Here is a 21,176-nt window from a genome sequence, read left to right as displayed (position 1 = left end):
TGAATAGAATGATCGGCCAAGTTTTTGTTCCTTGCACCAATGAAAAGACTTTTTTCTTTCGTTAGCAAATATACATTGCAGTGAATTGTAGCCTTTAGGAATTTACATGAAATTATATACTTTAGCCATCAGTGTGCGTTAGAGACTTGGGCATATCAGTTTTCTTAAAAGTTTAATGAAGGCGTGGCCAATGGTAGTGGTTGTGGTAGTAGTGGTATCGTAGTGATGGTAGTGGTAGTAGTGGAACTGATGGGTGGTGTGGGTGTTGCAGGAGCGTGCGAGCTGCCCATCCACTGGCGGGGCGGCTGGTTCCAGAGCGGCGTGCGGGAGGTCATCTCCATCACCAGGACAGAGTTCTCCTCTAAAGGAGTATGCACACACTCCTCCGGGGAAAAATTTCTTTTTAGAGATCGGTAAGTAGAGTTCAGATATCCTTCATTCTTTTGTTGTGAAGGCTGGCGTGGCCTTCGACGCAATGTTCGTGTTTTTCTCACCTTATTTTTTGTATTTTTAGGTGCTTCCTATAGAGCCGGTAGGTTGTCTTGAGGGGCCTCGTGGACGGCCCCAACCCGTTAGTGGCGCAGGGGAATTTTATTTATAGTGGGTGCCGTGGTGTATGACTCTTGCTTGGCCCATGCTGCCCCCCGGTGCTCCACTTGAACGAAGTCGCTGAAGTTCGGGCAGCATGTGGGTATCTTCCGCCACTCGGCAATGTTTTGAAAAGTCAGCGTGCTTCGGTGGGGCTCTAACCAAGGTCCACGGCCTCACCACCCCGCACGCTGATCACTCGGCATTTACAGGTCCCCTGACTTTGATCCAGTAAGCAGAAAAGTTTCTGCATTCTCGTCACTTGTCCTCCTCTGAATTAAGGGGATCATTCACCTTAAATAAACCTGTCACTAGGACCAGCGCTCGCCCGCAAATCACAGGCCTCTGAGGAAGGTATTGGCGTGCAGCGTGCCGTAGGTGATGTCCTTTGGTCGCTGCTCCTTTGACCTGGTTATCTCCGTCGTCTGCACCTAGATATGTTTATGGTGGCGTGATAAATAATTTGCTATGACTCGGTCACGACCAGCCAGAATTATCTTAAAAGAATATAAAAAAGCGGTCATTCGAGTTTTCAGTTGCGTAACAAAGTAAACGCTAACAGAGTAGACAGCCGTTACATTGTTGTGATCCCGAGGTAATACAATCTGTGTTAAGCTAGTTGATCACTCATTTCACCAGCAACATAATGTTTAACCCTAACCTAAACCTGGACTCAGAGGATGAATCAGCGACGTTAACATGCAGTCCAGGGGGTGAGAGAAGGTAAAGTTGCCGCTCGTTGCCTTGATGTTGTGTCTCAGGCCTTTTGAACCTACAGTGAAGCTGAGGTCTTGTACCGTAAAGTAGGTCGATATAGCCAACCGGAGCACAACTCACCTTCCTAAGTAATATTTTTCTCATTTCCATTAATCCACTAACTCGTAATAGCATATGAGCGTCATGTCATTCATATTTATACCGCATATATACACCATCTAATATACAAAGCAAAATGATGACAACGTAGCAATTATTTCCAATGTTACATAAAAGCAAACACCTACAATTTTGCGCGCACACACACACACACACACACACTGACTCTATAGGCGAAGTAACACAACCACCGACAGCATTCTCAGGAGCTCACTGGTCTCCCCATCACTCCTCACGCTGATATGAGTTCACGGAAACATGCATTGGGGAACATGACGTAAGGAAACTCTCTAGAATGGTTGCGGAGTAAATACAAACTTTATACTTTTTAATTCATGTAGGAAAAGTGGATATACAAGTACCACTGATGAGTTGGAATAGCATACCCTGAACCTCTCGCTCGTATTTTGAACTTGGTGATTTTTACTTTTGGCTGATTTGTTCATTTTCGTGACTCCCGGGAAGCAGAAATACACTTGCTGCCCTTCAAGCTAGAGCACCGATCACTTGGGGAGCCTTTCAGAACAACCTGTGCTTCATATTTTGCTGATATTCCCACTGGTTGCGTAATGTTTAATACCTCGGGTTTTTTTTTTCTCTCTCTCTCTCTCTCTCTCTCTCTCTCTCTCTCTCTCTCTCTCTCTCTCTCTCTCTCTCTCTCTCTCTCTCTCTCTCTCTCTCTCTCTCTCTCTCTCTCTCTCTCTCTCTCTCTCTCTCTCTCTCTCTCATCCATTTATCCATCTGTAGAACTACGTATCTATATATCTTTTTTTCCATCCTGCAGGAGCGATGGCTGCTACCGATGTGTCGTGATAAGTGAGAAACACCCAAATGTCCTCCAATATAAAGAAAGTAAGTTTACCGCCACCTCATGTATACCTTGCACTGCGTTGTTTTCTCACTGCGGTAGTATTTTTCTTTTCATCTTTTCCTTTAGCATGTCCGAGGTGTAGGCAGCCAGTCAGTTGTGTTGGTCAGTGAATGTTTGGCTCACACCTGCGGACTAGAATCACATACTCAGCTTCTGACTCACTCACTCTTCCCTTCCCTCCCCACCACACTCCCCTCCTCTCCCTCTCAGCTGACCATTGGCTTCGCACGGTATAGTGATGACCCCCGCTCCCACACACATACTATGATACACTAATTTGACTCAGGGTGTTCAAGATCATTTTCTATTAGTTGTTTACCTGTCACCTAGGTTGTAGAGAGCTTATACTTTTCGTATTGTAACGTGTGTGTGTGTGTGTGTGTGTGTGTGCGTGTGTGTGTGTGTACAAGTAGATAGAAATTTGGGTTGATTTAATACCGGGTTTTGCGTTTTTCCCTGACCGTCATTACTCTTTTTTACTCATGAAGGCCGCATGAAAGCAGTTAATTTAGAAAGTTTGTTAAAATTCATCGTGAGTGTGCACGCGCACCCTTCATTTGCATACGTGGAAAACCTGGCATATAATATCTCGCCGCCTCGTTTGTTTTAAGATCATGAAACCCAGTCTGGCATTCCCTGTACAGGTTAGTCTAGCAGCCGTGTGTTGCCTTTAATGCATGCCGTTAGTTACTGTGTAGTACGTACATCCCTAAAGTGTACAAAATACTCTTTTATCAAAGCAGATTCATACGTAAGTTAATCTAAGTAATTATGTACCAGAAACAAAAGCTCCCCTCTTTAAGACGCCTCAGAGATGATATCTAGTGTCATAATGTGGATGGAAAATCTGTCTGATTCCACTCAGTAACACTAGTGGCCCATGTACTAGCCGTCCACGCAACCCCTGTAACCCCTGTCCCGCCAGCACTGTGCGAGCCGTCGAGGGACCTGTCAGCCCTGTGTGCCCAGATCACCGGCGACGCGCTGCTCTACTCCATGTTCCGCCGCGACGCCCCGCCAGACCCCTGTCCGTTCAAGGGGCCGCTCACCTTCAGCTACACGGGCAGCCACGGCCAGTGCAGCGTCCCCGCCTCCAACATTGACTCCTGCACCAGCGACAGTCGCCTCCTCTTCAAGTACCAGGCGTGTCCTGACGTTCAGGGCACCGAGAGTTCCGGTGAGTGAGGCACAGAGAGGCTGCATACGTACAATGTACACACACACACACACACACACACACACACACACACACACAGTCACACTCACTGCATTTGCAATTTACTCACAAGAACACGCCCTGCTGCATGGGTTCCTGTTTAACCCTTTCCGCCCCCCTAACAGAGGTGGAAGTAGAGTGCATCGGCCACTGGAAGGAAGGCTCCACGCGCTACTTCGTGGGCCGCCTGGAGGGCCGCCGAGCGGTCACGGACGAGGACAGGTATCGCTGCTTCGCCTGGGAGCGGGTGCGAGACAACAAGGATCCGCTGGACTTCCGCATGGCTCAGTCTGGGGACGCGACCTGCAACGGTGTCTTCTCAGCCTACGACGGTGCCAAGAACCTGCGTATCAGTAAAGGCAAGCTAACTTTACCATGAAGTTTTGTCTGCAGTGTTTATCTTTATATTTAGTATTTTTGAGATATTTGGGCTGACGAGATAGTTGGAGAAGTCGTCTAATACTGCATATAGCACTTCCGTGGTGAGTTGGTTAGCACGCCTAGCTACAAATCCGCGAGCCTGCAATGCCGGCCCGGGCAGTCGGCGCACAGCCCACCATCGCTGCCGTCTGTATGCATTGAGTTCGTTCAACACTCAACGTTAAACACTCCTTCGCATTAAGTTTGACATCCACGTTATCCTGGCACAGCTGGAAGCTACAGTGGCTGTGAATTCCCGTCGTGGGTGGCGTCACACCGGCGTTGGCACGCCCTGGACAAGGGAGTGTCGTACTCCGTGGCGCACCACAACACCACGCTGCGACTGCACCACTCCCACGGCACCAGGACCCAGCCCGTGCCCCTCGGCCTCACCCAGGAAGACGAAGGTAGGTACAAACTGACTTAAGTGATGACGTTTAGCATGTTTTGTATTTACCTGTCAGGTATGAAATTTGAAAATTTAAAACCTCCATCACATGAATTACCCGGAACCATGTTGGGCTTGTAGACGTAAATTATTTGAGTAAACCTTGTTAACAGCTGCACCAACTACCCGTCCGGTTCGTGTTTAAACATTCTGAGCACGGGAATGTTCAGCTGGAGAGAGAGAGAGAGAGAGAGAGAGAGAGAGAGAGAGAGAGAGAGAGAGAGAGAGAGAGAGAGAGAGAGAGAGAGAGAGAGAGAGAGAGAGAGAGAGAGTGGAAGGGGGGGAAGAGGAAAGTAGTAGCTTTGTGAGTAATTAATCTTTCTCGCCGCCGTGCATCCTCCTTGCATTTGCATCGGCCACTACTCAGCACCTCAGCTCGGACACGACCCCTTTATAGCGTCCAAACGTGGCGGATGACGCAGATGGAGGTTTGGCAGAGCCAGGCTTAACGAAAACAAAGCATAGAGACTGGACGGATTGTGTAATATAATAATGGTGTAGCGACTCTGTTAACACTTTCCTTTTATTCCTTTGCTTGCAGAAGAGCCGGAGAGGACCAGAGTGATACCGACGGGCCCCGAGGAGCGACTGGTGTGCTCGCAGACGCGCGAGGCCTCGAGTTCCAGAGTGGTGATCGTCACTCACGTCACCACCGGATGGTAACTCCCGTGTTTTCAAGGGTTTCATTTAAGTGGTGCCGGGCCTCTCCCTCCCGACGCAGGGACGGGGCTTGCTGCGTGGCGGCGGCCCGGGCCAGGAGCCGGAACATTGATTTCAGCTCATGGAAGATTTTTTAATTTGTTTCTCTTCCCCCAGAATCATCTTACCGTAAAGTATTGTCTCAAGTACTTCATTTTTATTTGTACAAATATCAAGCTCTTTATACATGTGTGAGCTACATATCATTTGAAAATCAGTTAATCAATATCTTGGAGGGACTAAATATCACTGTAGTAAAGTTAACCACCATCACAAATCCACTTTATAGAGAAAGTAAATCTAGACCTGGTGGACTCAAAGTTGCAAAAAAAAAAAAATGGGAGTGACCATGCACGCCTGTCTTGGGTGAGGGAGTGCGGCAGACGCACGGCCCGTACCTCGTGACCTCCGCTGCAGCGGCAAGATTGTAATTACCGAGTCATGGCCCTCCTTGATAATAGTTATGGTTATACAACAATGCACATTCAATTTTTTATGGAGTCTGCATACAATTTGGCCCGAGATGCGTGCGTGTGTGAGTGTATTTGTTTGTGGGTGGGTGGGTGTGCTAATAATATGTATATTTTCGTGAAATCACGTGATTATTATAGTTTGATCAAATTGCAGTCGATAAAAAGTTTTAAATTGCTTGTTAAATGTTATTTTTTACATAGTTGTACCTTCAACATTTATGGAGTATATTATGAATATGTTATTTTATTATTGTGCTCTTTTTTTTTCGCGACAACTGATTGTAGCTTTTTTTTCAAAAGCTGAAGACTTTTTTTTAGAACTGGCACGATAAATGCTGTGACAGCTGAAGCTAAAGTCGATGCTGATGTTGAGGTTTCTCTCCCCCGCAGCACCAGCGGCTTCGTGTGCACCGTGTTCTACCGCCGGGACGGCCACATCATCGAAATGCAGCAAGGTGCGTCTTCCGCAGACTATTGACCTTATTGCGTCATGCGACTCACACACGCTGTCTATCCCTTTGTCATAGTTTAAAAAATGAAGTTTATCAAATAGTAATTTACCCCCATTCAAAATATTAATTGTGGGTTAATTAGCGCATATACGAGTATGCTGCTTGTTTTTTTTTTTTATGTCCATTTGTCTGCCTAAACAAACATGCATGGTCTTTACTTTAAATAAAAGCATTTCCAATGAATATGTTAAATATTGGTGTGAAGAGTAAGATGTGTGCATTAGTGCACTTATTCCCTTTAATAACCATGAGCCCCACGTTTTATGGGTATCGTTATATGATGTCTCCCCCGAGCAGGATCCCGCACCTTCAGGGCCGTAGACGCCTGCAACCCCGAGCACTTCAACGCCTCCACGGCCCCGCACACCACCCTCACTAGTAAGTCACTCCCACCGCCCGGGGCGGCGGCATGGGACAACAAGCCGATGCTCTCCCGCTGTAAGGCAGCTTTGCTTTTGTTTCTGCTTTTGCTTGTCGGTGAAAGCACAGACAAGAACTTTTCACACACACTCACACACACACACACAGAGAACTCGTCTTCAGAAGAGCGCCTTGACTTTAATTATATGTAGGATGGAATAAAATCGTTTGCTGGACTAGGTTGACAGGGATAATAATTTGAGATAAAAGAAGCTGATTAGAAAAAGAAAATATATTTGAAATATGAATAAAAATGGAAACGGAAGCTGGAGGTTAGTTTGGGCATTCAAGGTTATGTTTTCAGCCACACTTCAGAAGTGCCAAATGCCTGTATTCTAGCAAACTCTGAGAAATACATTTAATTAACTGATTGAGCTGTACTTGGCAGAGGGCATTTCGTTTTGTTTTGTTTTTTGTTTTTTCTCTCTCCCTCTTTCATATCCTACGGGGATTGGCAAACGGGTGTGATTTACCGAGATATCGAGAAAGTGCAGGCAATTGGTACTTAATTCAATTAAGGAAATACTACTGGGCCCGGATACAAAGCGGGATGGTTATTTCTGTTAACGCTTTTAACACGCTTCTGTTCCCTGCCCCGCACTGCACCTCACAGTCTCTCTGAAGCAAGAAGAACCAAACAGACTGTGGAATGAATATGTATACTTTATGACTGGGAATGCCAAGTGTAGGAATGACATAATATGTGTAGTGACAAAAATTATGTTAGGTAACAAGTGCATGTGCCCCACACAGCTTGAGCTGCCACACAAAATTTATCAGACAGTAAGATCAAAGTAATAAAAGCTCAATACGGACAGAGCGGACTATATCAACAAACAATCGCCTTTAATTCGTAGATGTAGCTTGAGAAAAGTATCCATGCTTGCCTCAGTGTTACAAAGTTGCCCTAAACATGTCATCTTAAAACAACCTTAGAAGTCAGAGAAAAATGTTGTTAGTAAGAATAAAGAGTGGAGATAATTTCCTTTGAAATTCGTCGAACCAGAGAAACATTATGCAAAGTGCACGGCGGGAAACGTGCAAAATTGATAAAAAGTACTTTAATGTAAGCATTATTTTTTTTTAGATACTCATCTCTGCTTACTCTACCTAAAACGGCAGTTTTCAACCATTTAATGAATTTTGTCCCCAGGCACCACTCCCTCCCGCCGTGCTTGTCCCTTCGTGGGCGTGTGGACGGCCGGTGAGGGGGAGTGTGGGCGCGAGGTGACCCACCTTAGGGCGGGCTGCAGCGCCCTCTACGCCCTCAAGTTCGTCCACGCCTGTGCCACACAGACCACGAAGCACTGTGAGTTACCTGACAGAAATTCATTATAATATATATATATATATATATATATATATATATATATATATATATATATATATATATATATATATATATATATATATATATATATATATATATATATATATATATATATATATATATATATATATATATATATATATATATATATGTGTGTGTGTGTGTGTGTGTGTGTGTGTGTGTGTGTGTGTGTGTGTTCGTCTATGTAGTGATATGTGATTTTGTCTTATTTAAAAATGTGCTTTTTAAAAAAAAATATTATAAATATATGTATGTACCATACTGAATAAACTATAAACCTCAAGTAGGGACTGAGGCCTGACCCTTGACGAGCATTATGTTGCTCGATAAACGCTACTCTCACATGGTTCGTGACGTGACTGCTGCCACCGCAGATAAATGTAGAACACAATACCCAGTGTTGAATTTTACATAAGAATCAGTCTCACCCCATTATTTACAGGTAATTGAACAGAAGTGACCCCATAATGACAGGACCTTCATAAAACTATAGTGATGCCTCTTAACGACTATTATTCTGATTATTCGCACTTATGTTGATGCGCTTGTTAGCCAGAAAAAAAAATGGCCCTAATGACAACTTTTCTCGGGTCTTGTAACTCTACGAATGTTTACTTCCATAACTCGTGGCACTACTGGGGACATGGATATGAGACGACCATTATAAGTTGTGATGACGCAAAAATGACACTGTAGCGCGTGACTTTTGTTAGTGTACAACTTAAATAACATTATGCATGTAAGATCATCATTAGAGCCCTGTCTATAATTATATCCGCCTATTCCTTCCACAGCCTTCGTGTGCCACGGCCACTGGGCCGAGGGCGGCTCTGTGTTCGTGGTGGCGTCCACGCCCGACCGCCCGACACATCGCCTTTGCCTAATAGCCACTTCAGTCAATAACAAAAAGAGGTCTAGCAGTAATAGCACAGTTAATAGCAAAACCCTGCAAATCACCGCGCACGCGCACTCCTGCCCGCGTCGCCACGTTCCCCGCACCACGCCCCTCAGCTTCAACCTCACGGCCCAAGGTAAGGTGGGGGCTGCCTGGGAGGGGAACTGTAAATTATGTAAACCAAAAAATAAATCAGCTTGCCAAATAAAACATCTTTTGTCCCAAGCCTTAGACTAAGAATCTAAATAAGTCTCCATCATGGAACAAGCAGTTATTTGTCGCCTTAAAGGTAGTAGGGTTTTCCAAACTTGGGTGATGCAGGGAATCATCAAGTCGCTCTGTGAGTCACTGATTCAAACTGTTCGAAACACGACAAGGGCTGTTGTTGCAAAACCAGCCCAGCTTTTCGCACCTACGTATCGGTGGTTGAAAACTAAACTAGCTTGGGGGAGTAGGGAAGATAAACTATGATTAAGGAGACACACACCGGCTTAGGGAATCAGAAGACTAAAAAGATAAGCTCATAGTCAGAGCGTAGTATAGGTAACTTAGGCCCTTATATGACCTGACTACCTAAGCTGGCTTTCCCCTGCTAGGTGAGTGTGCCGTGGCCGGCAGCAGCAGCAGCTCCCCCGCCCTCTGGTCCCCGCTGCTCATCCAGCTGTCCATCCTCCTCCATCTCGCGCCGCTGGCCGCCAGCCTCCTCAGTGGCGACAGATGAATGTTGTTGGATTTTCTCATTCTGGCCATAAGTTTATTTTCACTTTCAGTTTTTTCATGATATATGAATTTGCATATACCAAGCTGTTTAGGAGTGGCTAGGTTAGTTGCGAAAGTCTTTTGTTCCAGTGTAAACATTTGCCATGAGTGTTGTGGTACGTGAGCGAGACCTTTGGTGAAAACACATAGTTAATGAGATGTCAGTTTGTAAGATATTGTCTTATATGTGAATATTTTTAACTGAGGTTTTATATGTATTTCATAGTTATATACATATATATATTCTTTTAAATGTTCTGCAAGAACTTGACACAGTTGAAATATATTTTGATATCCTTGATAGTCATCTATTGAGATAACAGAAAGACTAATTGTATAGATGAAGTGAGTCTGGTAATCAGACCTCAGTCGGTACATATATATTATATATACATAGATATATTGTTGAATCTTGATTTAGGGTGCGGGAAGGCTGATGGAGCTATCATTTACATGGCTTTGTTCTGTATCCTGACACCATCAGCATGGAATGATACCAATCTTGTCCTGCGGCACCAGAAAGGCTGTAAGGGTGCAAGGAGTGTCGGGCCTGGGTGGTGTAAGGAAGAGAGGATTCTGCATTCTCTGTCACACTGTCTTCATTACCACACTTGTATGGTAGGAGCATCAAACACGTATATTCCAGTGGCAGATGAAAGTGTATCCAGCAGCAGACAGCCGTAGAACATCGGTGTACACTGCAGCAGCTCCCACTGTGTGTTTATCCCTCAAGACAGACAACAGTTCCTGAGATGTGGGAGTGGCCGCCTGTGGGTGCGGCTCCGGAGGCTACACAGCGACCGTTCAGGCTCGTCACTAGTCCAAAGCCATGAGACAGGTTTTCGGCGCTCATGAAATACTGATTTGTTGATGTGATATTTAGTGTATAAATTCGGAGTGTTAGGAAACTTCACAGTAATCATTATCTTTGGGTAATCGGAACACTTGCCAGTGATAAAGGGCCAAAATCATCACTGCGGGATCTGTTCTTCGTGTCTTCTTGTGCCACCCTAGCTCCTTCCGGTGTGGGAGTCTTGTGAGGCTCGGAAATGAAAATACTCAAAGCACCCAAAACGTTACAAGCTTCCCAACCGAGACACTGAACAGATACTGAACAAATCTCCCTAGAATCTCAAAAACAATCGTAGCCAAGGTCAGATGTCAGCCTCCCCGCGCCCCCGTACACAAAACTGTCAGCATCGAGGCACTATAAATTCTTTCCTTTTGTTTCGAAGCTTATGTGGGTCTGATCTTGTGCCATGTAAATCAGCTAACTGAAAATTTAGTACATAAGCTGTAAAGAGATCCGTTATTAGTTTCCATGTGTATGTAGGCACAAAGTTGTCTTATTAAATCCGTTGCGGGTGGAAGGAGACGCCCCGTTGCCATGTGTTAGCGGTCGTATACCATGTAAATACTGAGCCACAAACAGTAGTCAGCGTGATCATGTTACTAATGGCATAGGACACAATATATTCCGATCCAAATAAGAAACTCATATGCAAGATTTTTTATGACATATGATTTTCACTGTATACATATGAGATGCATTCTGATAAAAATAAAAATATATCGACGGGTTGTTACGAGTTAAGATATTTTTGGAATTATATTTACGAAACTTAGATACACATTATTATTAACCTTGATTACTATTTTAAGTATGGTCGAATGTTCTTTTAGAGCAATATTTTTTTTGTTTTCCAATTGTTAAATTCACGATGTATTGTTTCAACACTAGAAGTTGTACTGAGAAAATCGTAGCCAATGCTGTGTTAAGTGAGGCCTTTGTGAGTGTGTATGTTAACTGCTTCAGTGATACTTAGATATTAGTCAGTTGAATGTACAGCCATTATTTTGTAATTTACCCGTGAATGGGAACGACACAGGCATACACATAAAGGTTTTATGTATGTGCGTGTGCTGAGACTACACAGAACTCTCCTTACACGGACTCCTCTGACGAACGATCGGGATGATTATGATGTTTTTCATGAAGTTTGTTTCTTAAAATGTTGGTCCAAAACGTTCCCCTGAGTACTTTTATCAAGTTCGATGTCACCGCCCATTACTTTAACCTATTGCAAAAGGTACATTTTGTCTGAAGAGTTTTTATATTTTATTTCTTGTATAAATATTGAACTGAGCATATTTTGTTTCATTCTTTGTTTTCATTAAACACGTTGGGTCAAATGTAGAGGCATCTTAGTGGTACTCTACACTTCTGAATGACAAAAGTAAAAAGGTTCATGCATTTTGATATATATATATACATCATAAAATATATATCCTAGAAGATAATGTCAAGTAGAGATACTTCTTAATAAGGACACCAAGTTTTTCAAAGTAAATGCTCTGGTCACATCTACTTCACTTGTTTTCCCATAGAAGAGCTAAGACACATCAAAAATCACCTGCAATGTAATAAATCAGTCTATATAGATGGCTGCCAACAGCTGAAAGAGAAAAAAAATTCCTTGGTTGTCGCGTTCTTGATTCAGCTTCATGTTACCTAGTGACAACCTACATTATTTTTGTATTTATTTTTTGGGTGTATAATCAGAAGCTGTGATGTAGTAAAGTCTGACATTCCTCTATGCAGACGCTGGCGAAGGATGGTAATTATAGCCTGGAGGCATCGCTCCATTTAAAGTGGAATATTTTCTGCAAAGTGATCTTCCTTCCCGTGTAAATTTAGCAAGATAAGCTATTCGTATAGTAAAATAGATTATGTGTTCTTAAATCAGTCATGATCTGCTAATAAAAACATCTAGATTTAGTATTAAGTTTCGTCTGAGTCTGGCAACTCTGCTTAAAAAGTATTAAACCCCTCCGAGGTGCACCTGTGTCCGGGGCGGAAGCAGGACAACGGGAGGACTCTGGCAGGTAGGAACCTTACTTTTCATGTAAGTGGACAGTTTGTATACAGCAGATTGACTTTATGCTCACATCATTGTTGCACATATGTATGAGCTTCGTGTGGCACGACCCCTCTCACAGAAGATACCACAGCACATCACTGTTCCGTAACCAGCACCGTTCATGGGTGGATCTATTGGAACAAGTAGTTTTAGGCTTCTTTTTTTGCCGAGTTTAGAGATGCAGTTCAGTCTGTTCGTGCATGTGCTGAGGATGTCGAGGTTACTAGAAGATTCACATACCTTGGTAGCGCAGTACATAACAATGTGCTCCCTGCCTTACTGTATGGCTGTGAGACATGGACACTGAATAGTGACTTGGAGAGGCGTGCCGATGCCTTTGGTGCCAAGTGCCTTCGCAGGATCATGGGGTATCGCTGAATTGACTTCGTGTCGAACCAGCGATTGCTCCGTGAAACTGAATTGGGGACTCGTGAACGCCAATTCCAGCTATGTGGGCACGTGGCACGCCTCCCGGTTGTCGATCCTGCTCACAGGGTTGTGTATTGTACAAGACAACCCAGATTGGAGGAGACCAAGGGGACGCCCACGTAATTCATGGCTGGGGCAAGTCAGCAGATCCTGCCGAGAAGGACTTGAGATGGACAGGGCAGCTGCATGGGAGCTTGCTCGGGAGGATCGCCGGGAGTATGAACGGCGAGGTAGTGAAACGACGCGCCTCCGGGCGTATGCTCCCCATTAGTTAGTTAGTTGGTTAGGGATGCAAGTCTTCATCAGACACTGTACAATCAAACTAAATAAATCGATGCTTATCAGAGTCATAAATATTTATAGAGAATTTTTATTCTTCCGAAAACAAGAGAAAACCGACAAATTACACCACAGCGTCGTATTCCGAGTCTTTGTGGTGAGTGGAGGGTAATAGTTCACACGATAAAGAGTTTTACACATTTTCGTTACGACATGCTTGTCGATTATCTCCTTAAAGAGTCTGTAATAAAATAATCACCACATTGATGTCGTTTCACAATGCAAGAAACTTATGTACCAGCTGCAGGCCAAGAAATAGAGAATAGACAAGATTATACACCACCTTGTGACAGTGTGCCCCAAGCGTGTTTGCTGGGGCCTCAAGACACCGTTCCACCCATAACTGACCTCTCTTTTGCCCACTCTTCTCTACCTTCTCTTATAGGAGCAGTGTTTAGCGGACATTTTTGTTTTAATATGTATTTGCCCTTGAGCTGCTTCCTTAACTGTAAAAAAAAAAAAAAAAATAGGTGCCCTACGAAAGAGAGGCGTTGAGTGATGGAGGGAGAAGCGGCGCAGGGTCGTGAGGGCGGGCCAGCCGGAGCACGTAGACGAGGTAGTAGAGGGCGCGCATCATGGCCGGCGACACGTAGTGGAAGGTGACGGCGGTGTCCGAGCAGCACAGCGGACCCTGCCGAGGCCAAGGGGTTAGTGTCTGACGGCGAGGGAGGGAAGGGAGGCTGACCAGGAGCAAATATTTATTTGTCTGATCATTGTTGTTGTAATAGTAGTAGTAGTAGTAGTAGTGAAAAGTAGTGAAAATTTTTACAGATAGACAGACATGCATAAAAAAAAAGCAAATTCATCCTCATGAGATAAATCATTTTAATAAAAGCCATAAATGTTTTAGTTTTCCTTTTCTCAAAAAAAGTTTACATCAATCCGCAAACAATGACAACTTCGCTTCACGACTGGTAATAGTAATAATAATAATAATAATGATTATAATAATGAATAAGAATACTTGTAACACTGATTACTTGAGATTATTTTAGTACAGCCTCGACGGTAGCGCTTCTTGTATACTGACCTCCGAGGTGGGGTAGTAGACCAGAGTCCAAAACCAAGAGTGTCCCACCCTGCTCAGGGCCCCGCGCTCCTGCAGGAGGTCCGGCGTGAAGGACATGAACCTGTCGCGGCCCAGGTGGTCCCGCGAGTCCCCGGCCACCACGCCCACCGCCTCCAGACACTTGCCTGCAAAACACCACCCCCAATTCCTTCAGGTCACACTGATGACGTCTTGAATAAAGATTATAAAACGTTGCGCTGTTTGGAGAGAGAGAGAGAGAGAGAGAGAGAGAGAGAGAGAGAGCGCACGCAGCGAAGTGATACTTGTTACCAACTTTGAAGAGAATGATAGACATTTTACGCAGCGTTGCAACATTTCCAATAGACTACTTGAAGCGATACACTCTTTGGAGACTGATCGATGCATTTTTCAAAGTAAGCATGCAATTACAATGTAGCCACTTGCTTCTCAAGAGAATGATAAAAAAATGACGATGTTAGATTCTATTCAGTTTACTGATAGAAAAAAAAAAACATTAAGAAGAAAACGAGCAAAGTTTCCATACCCAACTCCACGTCCTCTCTGCCCTTGGGTCCGGGATGGCACGCTGTCTTGTTGGGGAAGCCCTTCTCCACGAGCAGCTTCACCGCCGCCCTGCTCAACACGTAGCCGGCCCCTGCAGGCAGAGAACGGCGCCTTGTCTTTAGCTTCACACCTCTCTACGTGCTTCGTTTCCTACTTCCATCATATTTGTTTTCTATTTAACTTCTGAATCTTGACGTGACTTTTTGCTCTTTACGAATTATTACGAATTATAAACATGGACTTGTGTTCGTATATTCAGGGTGAACATGTAAACATTGCAATTGTTTGTTTGTTTTTCATGGAGACTAATCATTATGTGGTAAGCTTTGAATGAAATACGTGCATTCTATTCATGTCTTACCTCCTCCCATGAAACCCTGACTTATGTTTTTCATTTGGAATTTGTTGCCGAAGTAGAGCGGCTTGCGGTGGTCGTAGAGCTTCAGCATGTTCTTCAGGTTCTCCACAATCACGAAGCTGAAACATGTGAACAGCGGCGAGTCATCGGTTGTCGACAGATTCAATTTCCTTAAGGGGGTCATGCAATACACATCCTTAAGGGGGTCATGCAATACACATCCTTAAGGGGGTCATGCAATACACATCCTTTAACCATGAACAGTACTGAGATGATGCATTCACCCATTCCGTACCGTCTTACACAAACACGTTGAACTCTATAGATTCGTGACACCTTCAGTAAGCCTCTTGAACCAGCAACAAGTAATATGATATGCTTGAGTATTGATTTTACGGAATTAACAACGTGAAAAGCAGACACCGCCCCCCCTTCCCTTCTTTTGGCCAGTGCAGGAGAGGTGACTTGTTTCGCTCTGCACCATTACCCGCTGGATTCCGTTTAACAATATCAGAGTGACTCACGTGTCGTCGTCCGCCTTGATAAACCATTGGCCGGCCTCTCGGTAGTTTTCATACGCGTGGCGAATAGCGGCGCGAGTCTTGCCCCACAGCATCCAGTAGTTCTCCGTGACGTTCACCACCAGCGTTCCCAGGTATGTGTCTGTAAAGGAATAGTCGGGGGGCATACGCTATAGCTGCGCGTGGCTTCGGTGCTCATCTCCGCGCCTCATTGGACTTTCAGCCTGTGATAAATAAGGAATCACTACCCCGGGCGCATATTTCCCTTATATGCCCCGGGCTGGAATCGAACTCAGGTCCTCGGGATCATAAAGAATCGTGCTAACCACAACACCACGGATGAGCATGTGTCTGGATGTCCCGAAAACGTTTACCAATTGTACGTTATTCTTGATCAGCAGCTTATTAGTTCGATGGATATGCTACATGTATGTGGTGAAGATCTATGTAAGATATTTTCAGTGAAACGTAAAACAAACACTGCGAATAGCCTTAATCAGTAAAAAGATAGGTTACGCAGTATACAGAGGGAGAAGAAGCAGCTCAGTAGTGCAGTGTTTAGCTCGTAACCAGAGGGTCGTGAGCTCATGCATGCCTTGTGTACGCCACTTTCTTGTTTACCCAGACGTATCCTCAGCATACGGATGTGTCTGCCCAGTACTTCAATAGCTGTACACTACACTTTGATAACTGATTGATGAATTGATTTGCTTATTCATATTGACTTGCTGATTCATTATTTCGTTTACTCTGAAGAAAGGAGGGAGTCTTTATTATATTACTACATCCAACAACTGGAAAAGTGTCATCCGTGACCATAATAATTGTAGTATACATTACTAGAATTATCATTTTTCTTGACTAAACTCCTTGAGTGATTTGTGCAGGAAATCAAAATATAAAAATATTTACTAACAAATATTCTGTGTTCAACGATTGAAAATATAATCATATTCATAAGGAAGCATATTAATGAAAACATCACGTCTACTTAAACCCGCTGTCCTCACCTGGCTTAGTGCTGACAAAGAAGTGTTGGTCGCAGTGCCTCGCCCACGTCTCCTTCACGGCGCGGGAGCGAGTCTCGTGGTACTTGGGCGCCGTCACCGCCCAGCACACAATCCGCACCTCTTCCTCGTCTGCAAAAGGTGTGTGTCGGCCGGTCATTTCTATCTGACTAACATCTTAAAATCACTCGATGCGACCACGTAATGAATAAAGATAACGAGGCGTGCATGAATTGATAAAAGCGTTTTGCTCTGTCGACATGTGTGTGTCTTGTCCATTACTTTAGCTTATGAAGGCATCCCCCCAGCATCACCATTATTCACTTCCTTATCATTCGCTATGCTAAGCGTTTCTCAGTCATGGATGGTCCTTAACCTACTTTGTCATTAAATAAATCATGAGTTGAATGCTTCCATACCTGCTGTTCGAGGGGATTTGGGAGGGGTCGGACTCACAAGGAAGGAGCCGAGGAACAGCGTGACGAGCATGGCTGTCGTCACCGCCTTGCACAGGTTCCTCCGGGTGCCCAGCATCCTGACGCGGCCACAAGGCTTACACGTCTGGCGGGGAACACTTTGGACTTATGTATTTTCTCCACATAAAACGATAAAAGTGTTAGTTTTCATTCGGTGCATATCATGCGTTTCAGATATTAACTTCCCCCAAAATAACGAATTTCACTGCGTTTCTCCTGGGCCATGAAACCACCGATGAATTACTATTATTGTCGGCGTTGTGAAGGTGGTGCGTATCACGTATCCGTATTAACGTCAGAGTACTGGCCTCTTAGACTTATGCATCTCAATCGTTAAGCTTCGTCATTTTGAGCTTACAGCGGAACCTTTCACAATTGTCAGTGTCATGCTAGCTTATAAAACACTACACTCCCTACTCTATGCATTTCAGAATAAGTCAACGAAATCTCCGGCTCCCAAACAGAGTTGCGAGCCGGCCGACCCTCCGCCTCGGCAGGGCCTGATCCCGAGCACTACTGACGGTGGCTGGCTGGGGCTCCCGTTACGGCGAGCCTCTGTAACGGAAAGAAAGAGGAGAGTGGCGCACTATTACTGACTTCCGCGCATCTGCCGCCTCCTGGCCGTGCGTTTTCCCACCCTCCGTTGCGGTTACACATTCATACTTGCATAGTTAAGACTTAAAACTAGTTCTTGATGAAAAGTTTTTAAAATGGTAACTTTGAATATTCTCCTACGGTGTTATTTTTTTATTTGTCTTATTTATGTTAGTAATCTTGCTCCTCTTTCTCGTTTTATTTCGTTCTTATTCATTATATAGCTTATTATCACTATTATCATTATTATCATTATTATTATCATTATTATTATTATTATTATTATTATTATTATTATTATTATTATTATTATTATTATTATTATTATTATTATCTCCCGCCCACAGAAAGCGATAATATTTTCGTTGTTGTACGTCTGTCTGTGTGTCTGTCTGATACCGAAAAAAAAAACGGATGGGCCTTTGGTCACCAGATACTTATGAGAAACTCCCCAAGTTAATAATTCAAGCTGATTAACTTTTGGGGGGAGATCCGATAAAAACTGATTGAATGAGGGCGAATTAATGATGAAAAACTAACTCAATCACTGACTTTGGCGGCCCTATGGAGACCCGCCCGCGCCCGGAGGTTGACCTTGAGTGCGGGTTTTTCGCGGGTTGGTTTACACGTTAGGCACTCCCACAGAGCCCGAAATATCAGGAAATGGCCCTGCCTAGAGTATGTGTTCCTTTAGTAATACAAACACTAAATCATCTTTTATTGTGAATTTATTTATTGATAGTATTTTTCACGGCTCCAGAGACTCACTTTGCTAGCATTTTGTATAAAGTTGAGCTTGTTTTAAGTATCATATCGCCTAAATCTATCTTTTCCTTTTTTGTTTCGATACTCATCCCTTCAAAGCTATATTAATTTCATCCATGGATTAACTGGGGCGTTCGGAATTCATGATAGACGATGTTAAGTTTACAGAAGCAGGCCTGTGTGTCTATTCCTGCCTATTACTGACTTCTTATGCTATTTTTATTATGATCATCTACGAGGGATTTGCGATACATTATATTTCTTCTATAAGCGCACCCATTTGATTATAACTTACATCGCTGTTGTGAATGTGGGATGAATTTCTATTTTCTTTAAACATGTGTCTGGGCCGCCTGATGGGTAAGTCTCCCAAAACTCATTCTGCCGGGGGGGGGGGGGGGGGGTTACCTCTTTGGCCGACTGGTTAAGGAGTGGCTTTCCCATCTCACCGGTCGCGGGTTCGAGCCCCAGCGCCGATGACCTTTCCTGGTCTGGATTAATTTCTCGTGTGCTTCGTGACACGCAGAGGTGGTGTGGAGATACAGTGCAGTGCAATTTCAGGCAATATGCAATCAACATTTTTTAGCTGTCATAATAATCATATTCAGTTGAATGATGACCGACTTAAGGCAACCATCTGCGTCCGTGGTTTTCGCGTAACTGACGTGTGGCCAGGATGCGTGTTTCCGCTCTCACATTTACCACCACGTATTTGAGTACCAGAGTGTGCAGACCAGCCAGAGACCCGTTATTATCATCATTATCATCATTATTCCTATTATTATTATTATCATTATTATTATTATTATTATTATTATTATTATTATTATTATTATTATTATTATTATAACTATTGACGAACACCATTTGGAGAGTTCAAAGGACCATATTCCCAACTGGGTTCCAGGTCATATCTTCTCCATAATCATCTGTTTTTTGAGATACTCTGGAGTGACTGATCCCTTTGACTCCTAGGGGCTGAGGGTGGCGCTGCCTGTGTGTTTCAAGATTAAAAGAGCACTACGCAGTACTCTTAATCCTGGCCTGAAGAATTATTTACAATGATAAACGGATCGAATATTATATACAGTGGAATCATGAATGCATGAAAATAATTTCAGAAAATATATTGGAAAGTGTGACAAAAAACGGGCCATACGACTCTTACTCAATGTTGTAAAGCTAAGAACACACACACACACACACACACACACACACACACACACACACACACACACACACACACACACATACACACACACTATACATGTATAAGTACATATATGCAATAAATTAACATGCCGGGGTATGTACTACTTTGCATGCCAGGTATATATATATATATATATATATATATATATATATATATATATATATATATATATATATATATATATATATATATATATATATATATATATATATATATATATATATATATTTAGTGTAAAAAATGAAAATAATGTCATGAGACACGACATTCCCGGAACTATGACAGGCTGGTTCTCGTTAAAAGGTGTTTTCTCACCCTTTAAGAGCCGATAAGCAAGTTCCATTCATAGAATATCTAAAAGATAAAAAAGTAGCGAAATCTGTTGCTGATATTTCTAGAAGCTTTATGAATTACGACACCGCTGAAATTGATAAAAAACGTCCTCGGTCAGACGTTCCCGCAGTTCTTCATACAAATGTACATCAATCTTTTTCTTCTGATTCTCTATACAAAAGTTATAATATATTATTTGTGCAGTCTCTTTTATTGTCAGCAAGTTAATTGATATGTCTTACTATTCTCTATCATTTTGTGCTCAATCTAAAATCTTCCAGTAACACTTGCCATTTCACGTTGGTAGAACGCTTCTTCTTCTGTAGACCTGTGACGCTTTGTACCGCTTCTTAGCTCGTTACTCCTTGATCTTCCTTCCTTTGTAGCCTTTAATTATTCTTCTCGCTCCGTCTCCAGCTTTAAACCAGGAAAGTTTTATGTGGCTCACTATTTTGCCGTCTTTGTCTGTGTCCCGTCAGTCCCAGTACCACAGCTTTGAGTCCCCTGTCTTCCTCGTCCTTCCTTTCTTCGCACTCCCTGCCAATGATCTATTCTGCTTGTCTATTTAGTTCATGTCTTTGTGTGCTAAAATCTTCACATTCTGTTAAAGTGTTCAACTGTCTCTTTGTCTTCGGGACATGCCTTACAACTCTGGAAAACCCTTTTCTCTCTTCCTTCCATTTACTTCTAAGGTTCCACTTTTTAAGCAGTAATTCACTTCCCAAATCTCCTTCATACCATTCTTCTTTTTCAATTTTATTTTTGTTCCTCTACCACCTCTGTACCACTTATCTCCTTTTCCACATATCAATTAAGCGCCGTCTTTCAGTTGGATTTTTTCATATTGCCTCCTCTCCATCGGCTGACTCTTAAGAGACACGCCAGTCCTTTTTGACGGACCGGTTGCAGCCAATCTGTCAGCAACCCCCCCCACCCCCACCCTTGAAAGATTCTCCCATACCCTGCCCCACCAGTAGCTGCCTACTTGGATGTCTCAATGCCGACACCGAACTCCTTGCCCACTGTGGAGTCAAAACAGCCCAGTCAGTCGGTAGACTGACAGACATACATGAAGAAGGCCGACTCTTCTCTATACAC

General features: G+C 43.5%; 2 protein-coding genes across 3 annotated transcripts in view; one reads left to right on the top strand and one right to left on the bottom strand.

Moving 5' to 3' along the window:
* The window catches only part of LOC127009267 (uncharacterized), a 115,190-nt gene extending 103,515 nt beyond the window's left edge, over window positions 1–11,675 (top strand). Inside the window, exons 4-14 of the mRNA XM_050882163.1 lie at window positions 272–413; window positions 2,249–2,316; window positions 3,261–3,512; window positions 3,677–3,910; window positions 4,202–4,378; window positions 4,961–5,078; window positions 5,982–6,046; window positions 6,401–6,481; window positions 7,677–7,832; window positions 8,669–8,905; window positions 9,366–11,675. Coding sequence (XP_050738120.1) covers window positions 272–413; window positions 2,249–2,316; window positions 3,261–3,512; window positions 3,677–3,910; window positions 4,202–4,378; window positions 4,961–5,078; window positions 5,982–6,046; window positions 6,401–6,481; window positions 7,677–7,832; window positions 8,669–8,905; window positions 9,366–9,490 — 1,655 coding nt within the window. The 3' untranslated portion in view covers window positions 9,491–11,675. The remainder of the gene's footprint in view (window positions 1–271; window positions 414–2,248; window positions 2,317–3,260; window positions 3,513–3,676; window positions 3,911–4,201; window positions 4,379–4,960; window positions 5,079–5,981; window positions 6,047–6,400; window positions 6,482–7,676; window positions 7,833–8,668; window positions 8,906–9,365) is intronic.
* A 148-nt stretch (window positions 11,676–11,823) lies between these two features.
* Window positions 11,824–21,176, bottom strand: part of LOC127009268 (glycoprotein-N-acetylgalactosamine 3-beta-galactosyltransferase 1-like) — an 18,180-nt gene continuing 8,827 nt past the window's right edge. Inside the window, exons 2-9 of one of the 2 annotated variants that reach the window (XM_050882164.1) lie at window positions 20,370–20,495; window positions 17,117–17,258; window positions 16,701–16,829; window positions 15,694–15,832; window positions 15,173–15,288; window positions 14,792–14,902; window positions 14,248–14,411; window positions 11,824–13,848 (exon numbers count right to left, since the gene is read on the bottom strand). In XM_050882164.1, coding sequence (XP_050738121.1) covers window positions 13,693–13,848; window positions 14,248–14,411; window positions 14,792–14,902; window positions 15,173–15,288; window positions 15,694–15,832; window positions 16,701–16,829; window positions 17,117–17,258; window positions 20,370–20,372 — 960 coding nt within the window. In that variant the 5' untranslated portion in view covers window positions 20,373–20,495 and the 3' untranslated portion in view covers window positions 11,824–13,692. The remainder of the gene's footprint in view (window positions 13,849–14,247; window positions 14,412–14,791; window positions 14,903–15,172; window positions 15,289–15,693; window positions 15,833–16,700; window positions 16,830–17,116; window positions 17,259–20,369; window positions 20,496–21,176) is intronic. The other variant, XM_050882165.1, reaches the window with a different exon arrangement.

This window comes from Eriocheir sinensis, chromosome 40 (genome assembly GCF_024679095.1).
Source record: "Eriocheir sinensis breed Jianghai 21 chromosome 40, ASM2467909v1, whole genome shotgun sequence".
In the NCBI taxonomy this organism is placed as follows: domain Eukaryota; kingdom Metazoa; phylum Arthropoda; class Malacostraca; order Decapoda; family Varunidae; genus Eriocheir; species Eriocheir sinensis.
This window is presented reverse-complemented; position numbering and strand designations above follow the sequence as displayed.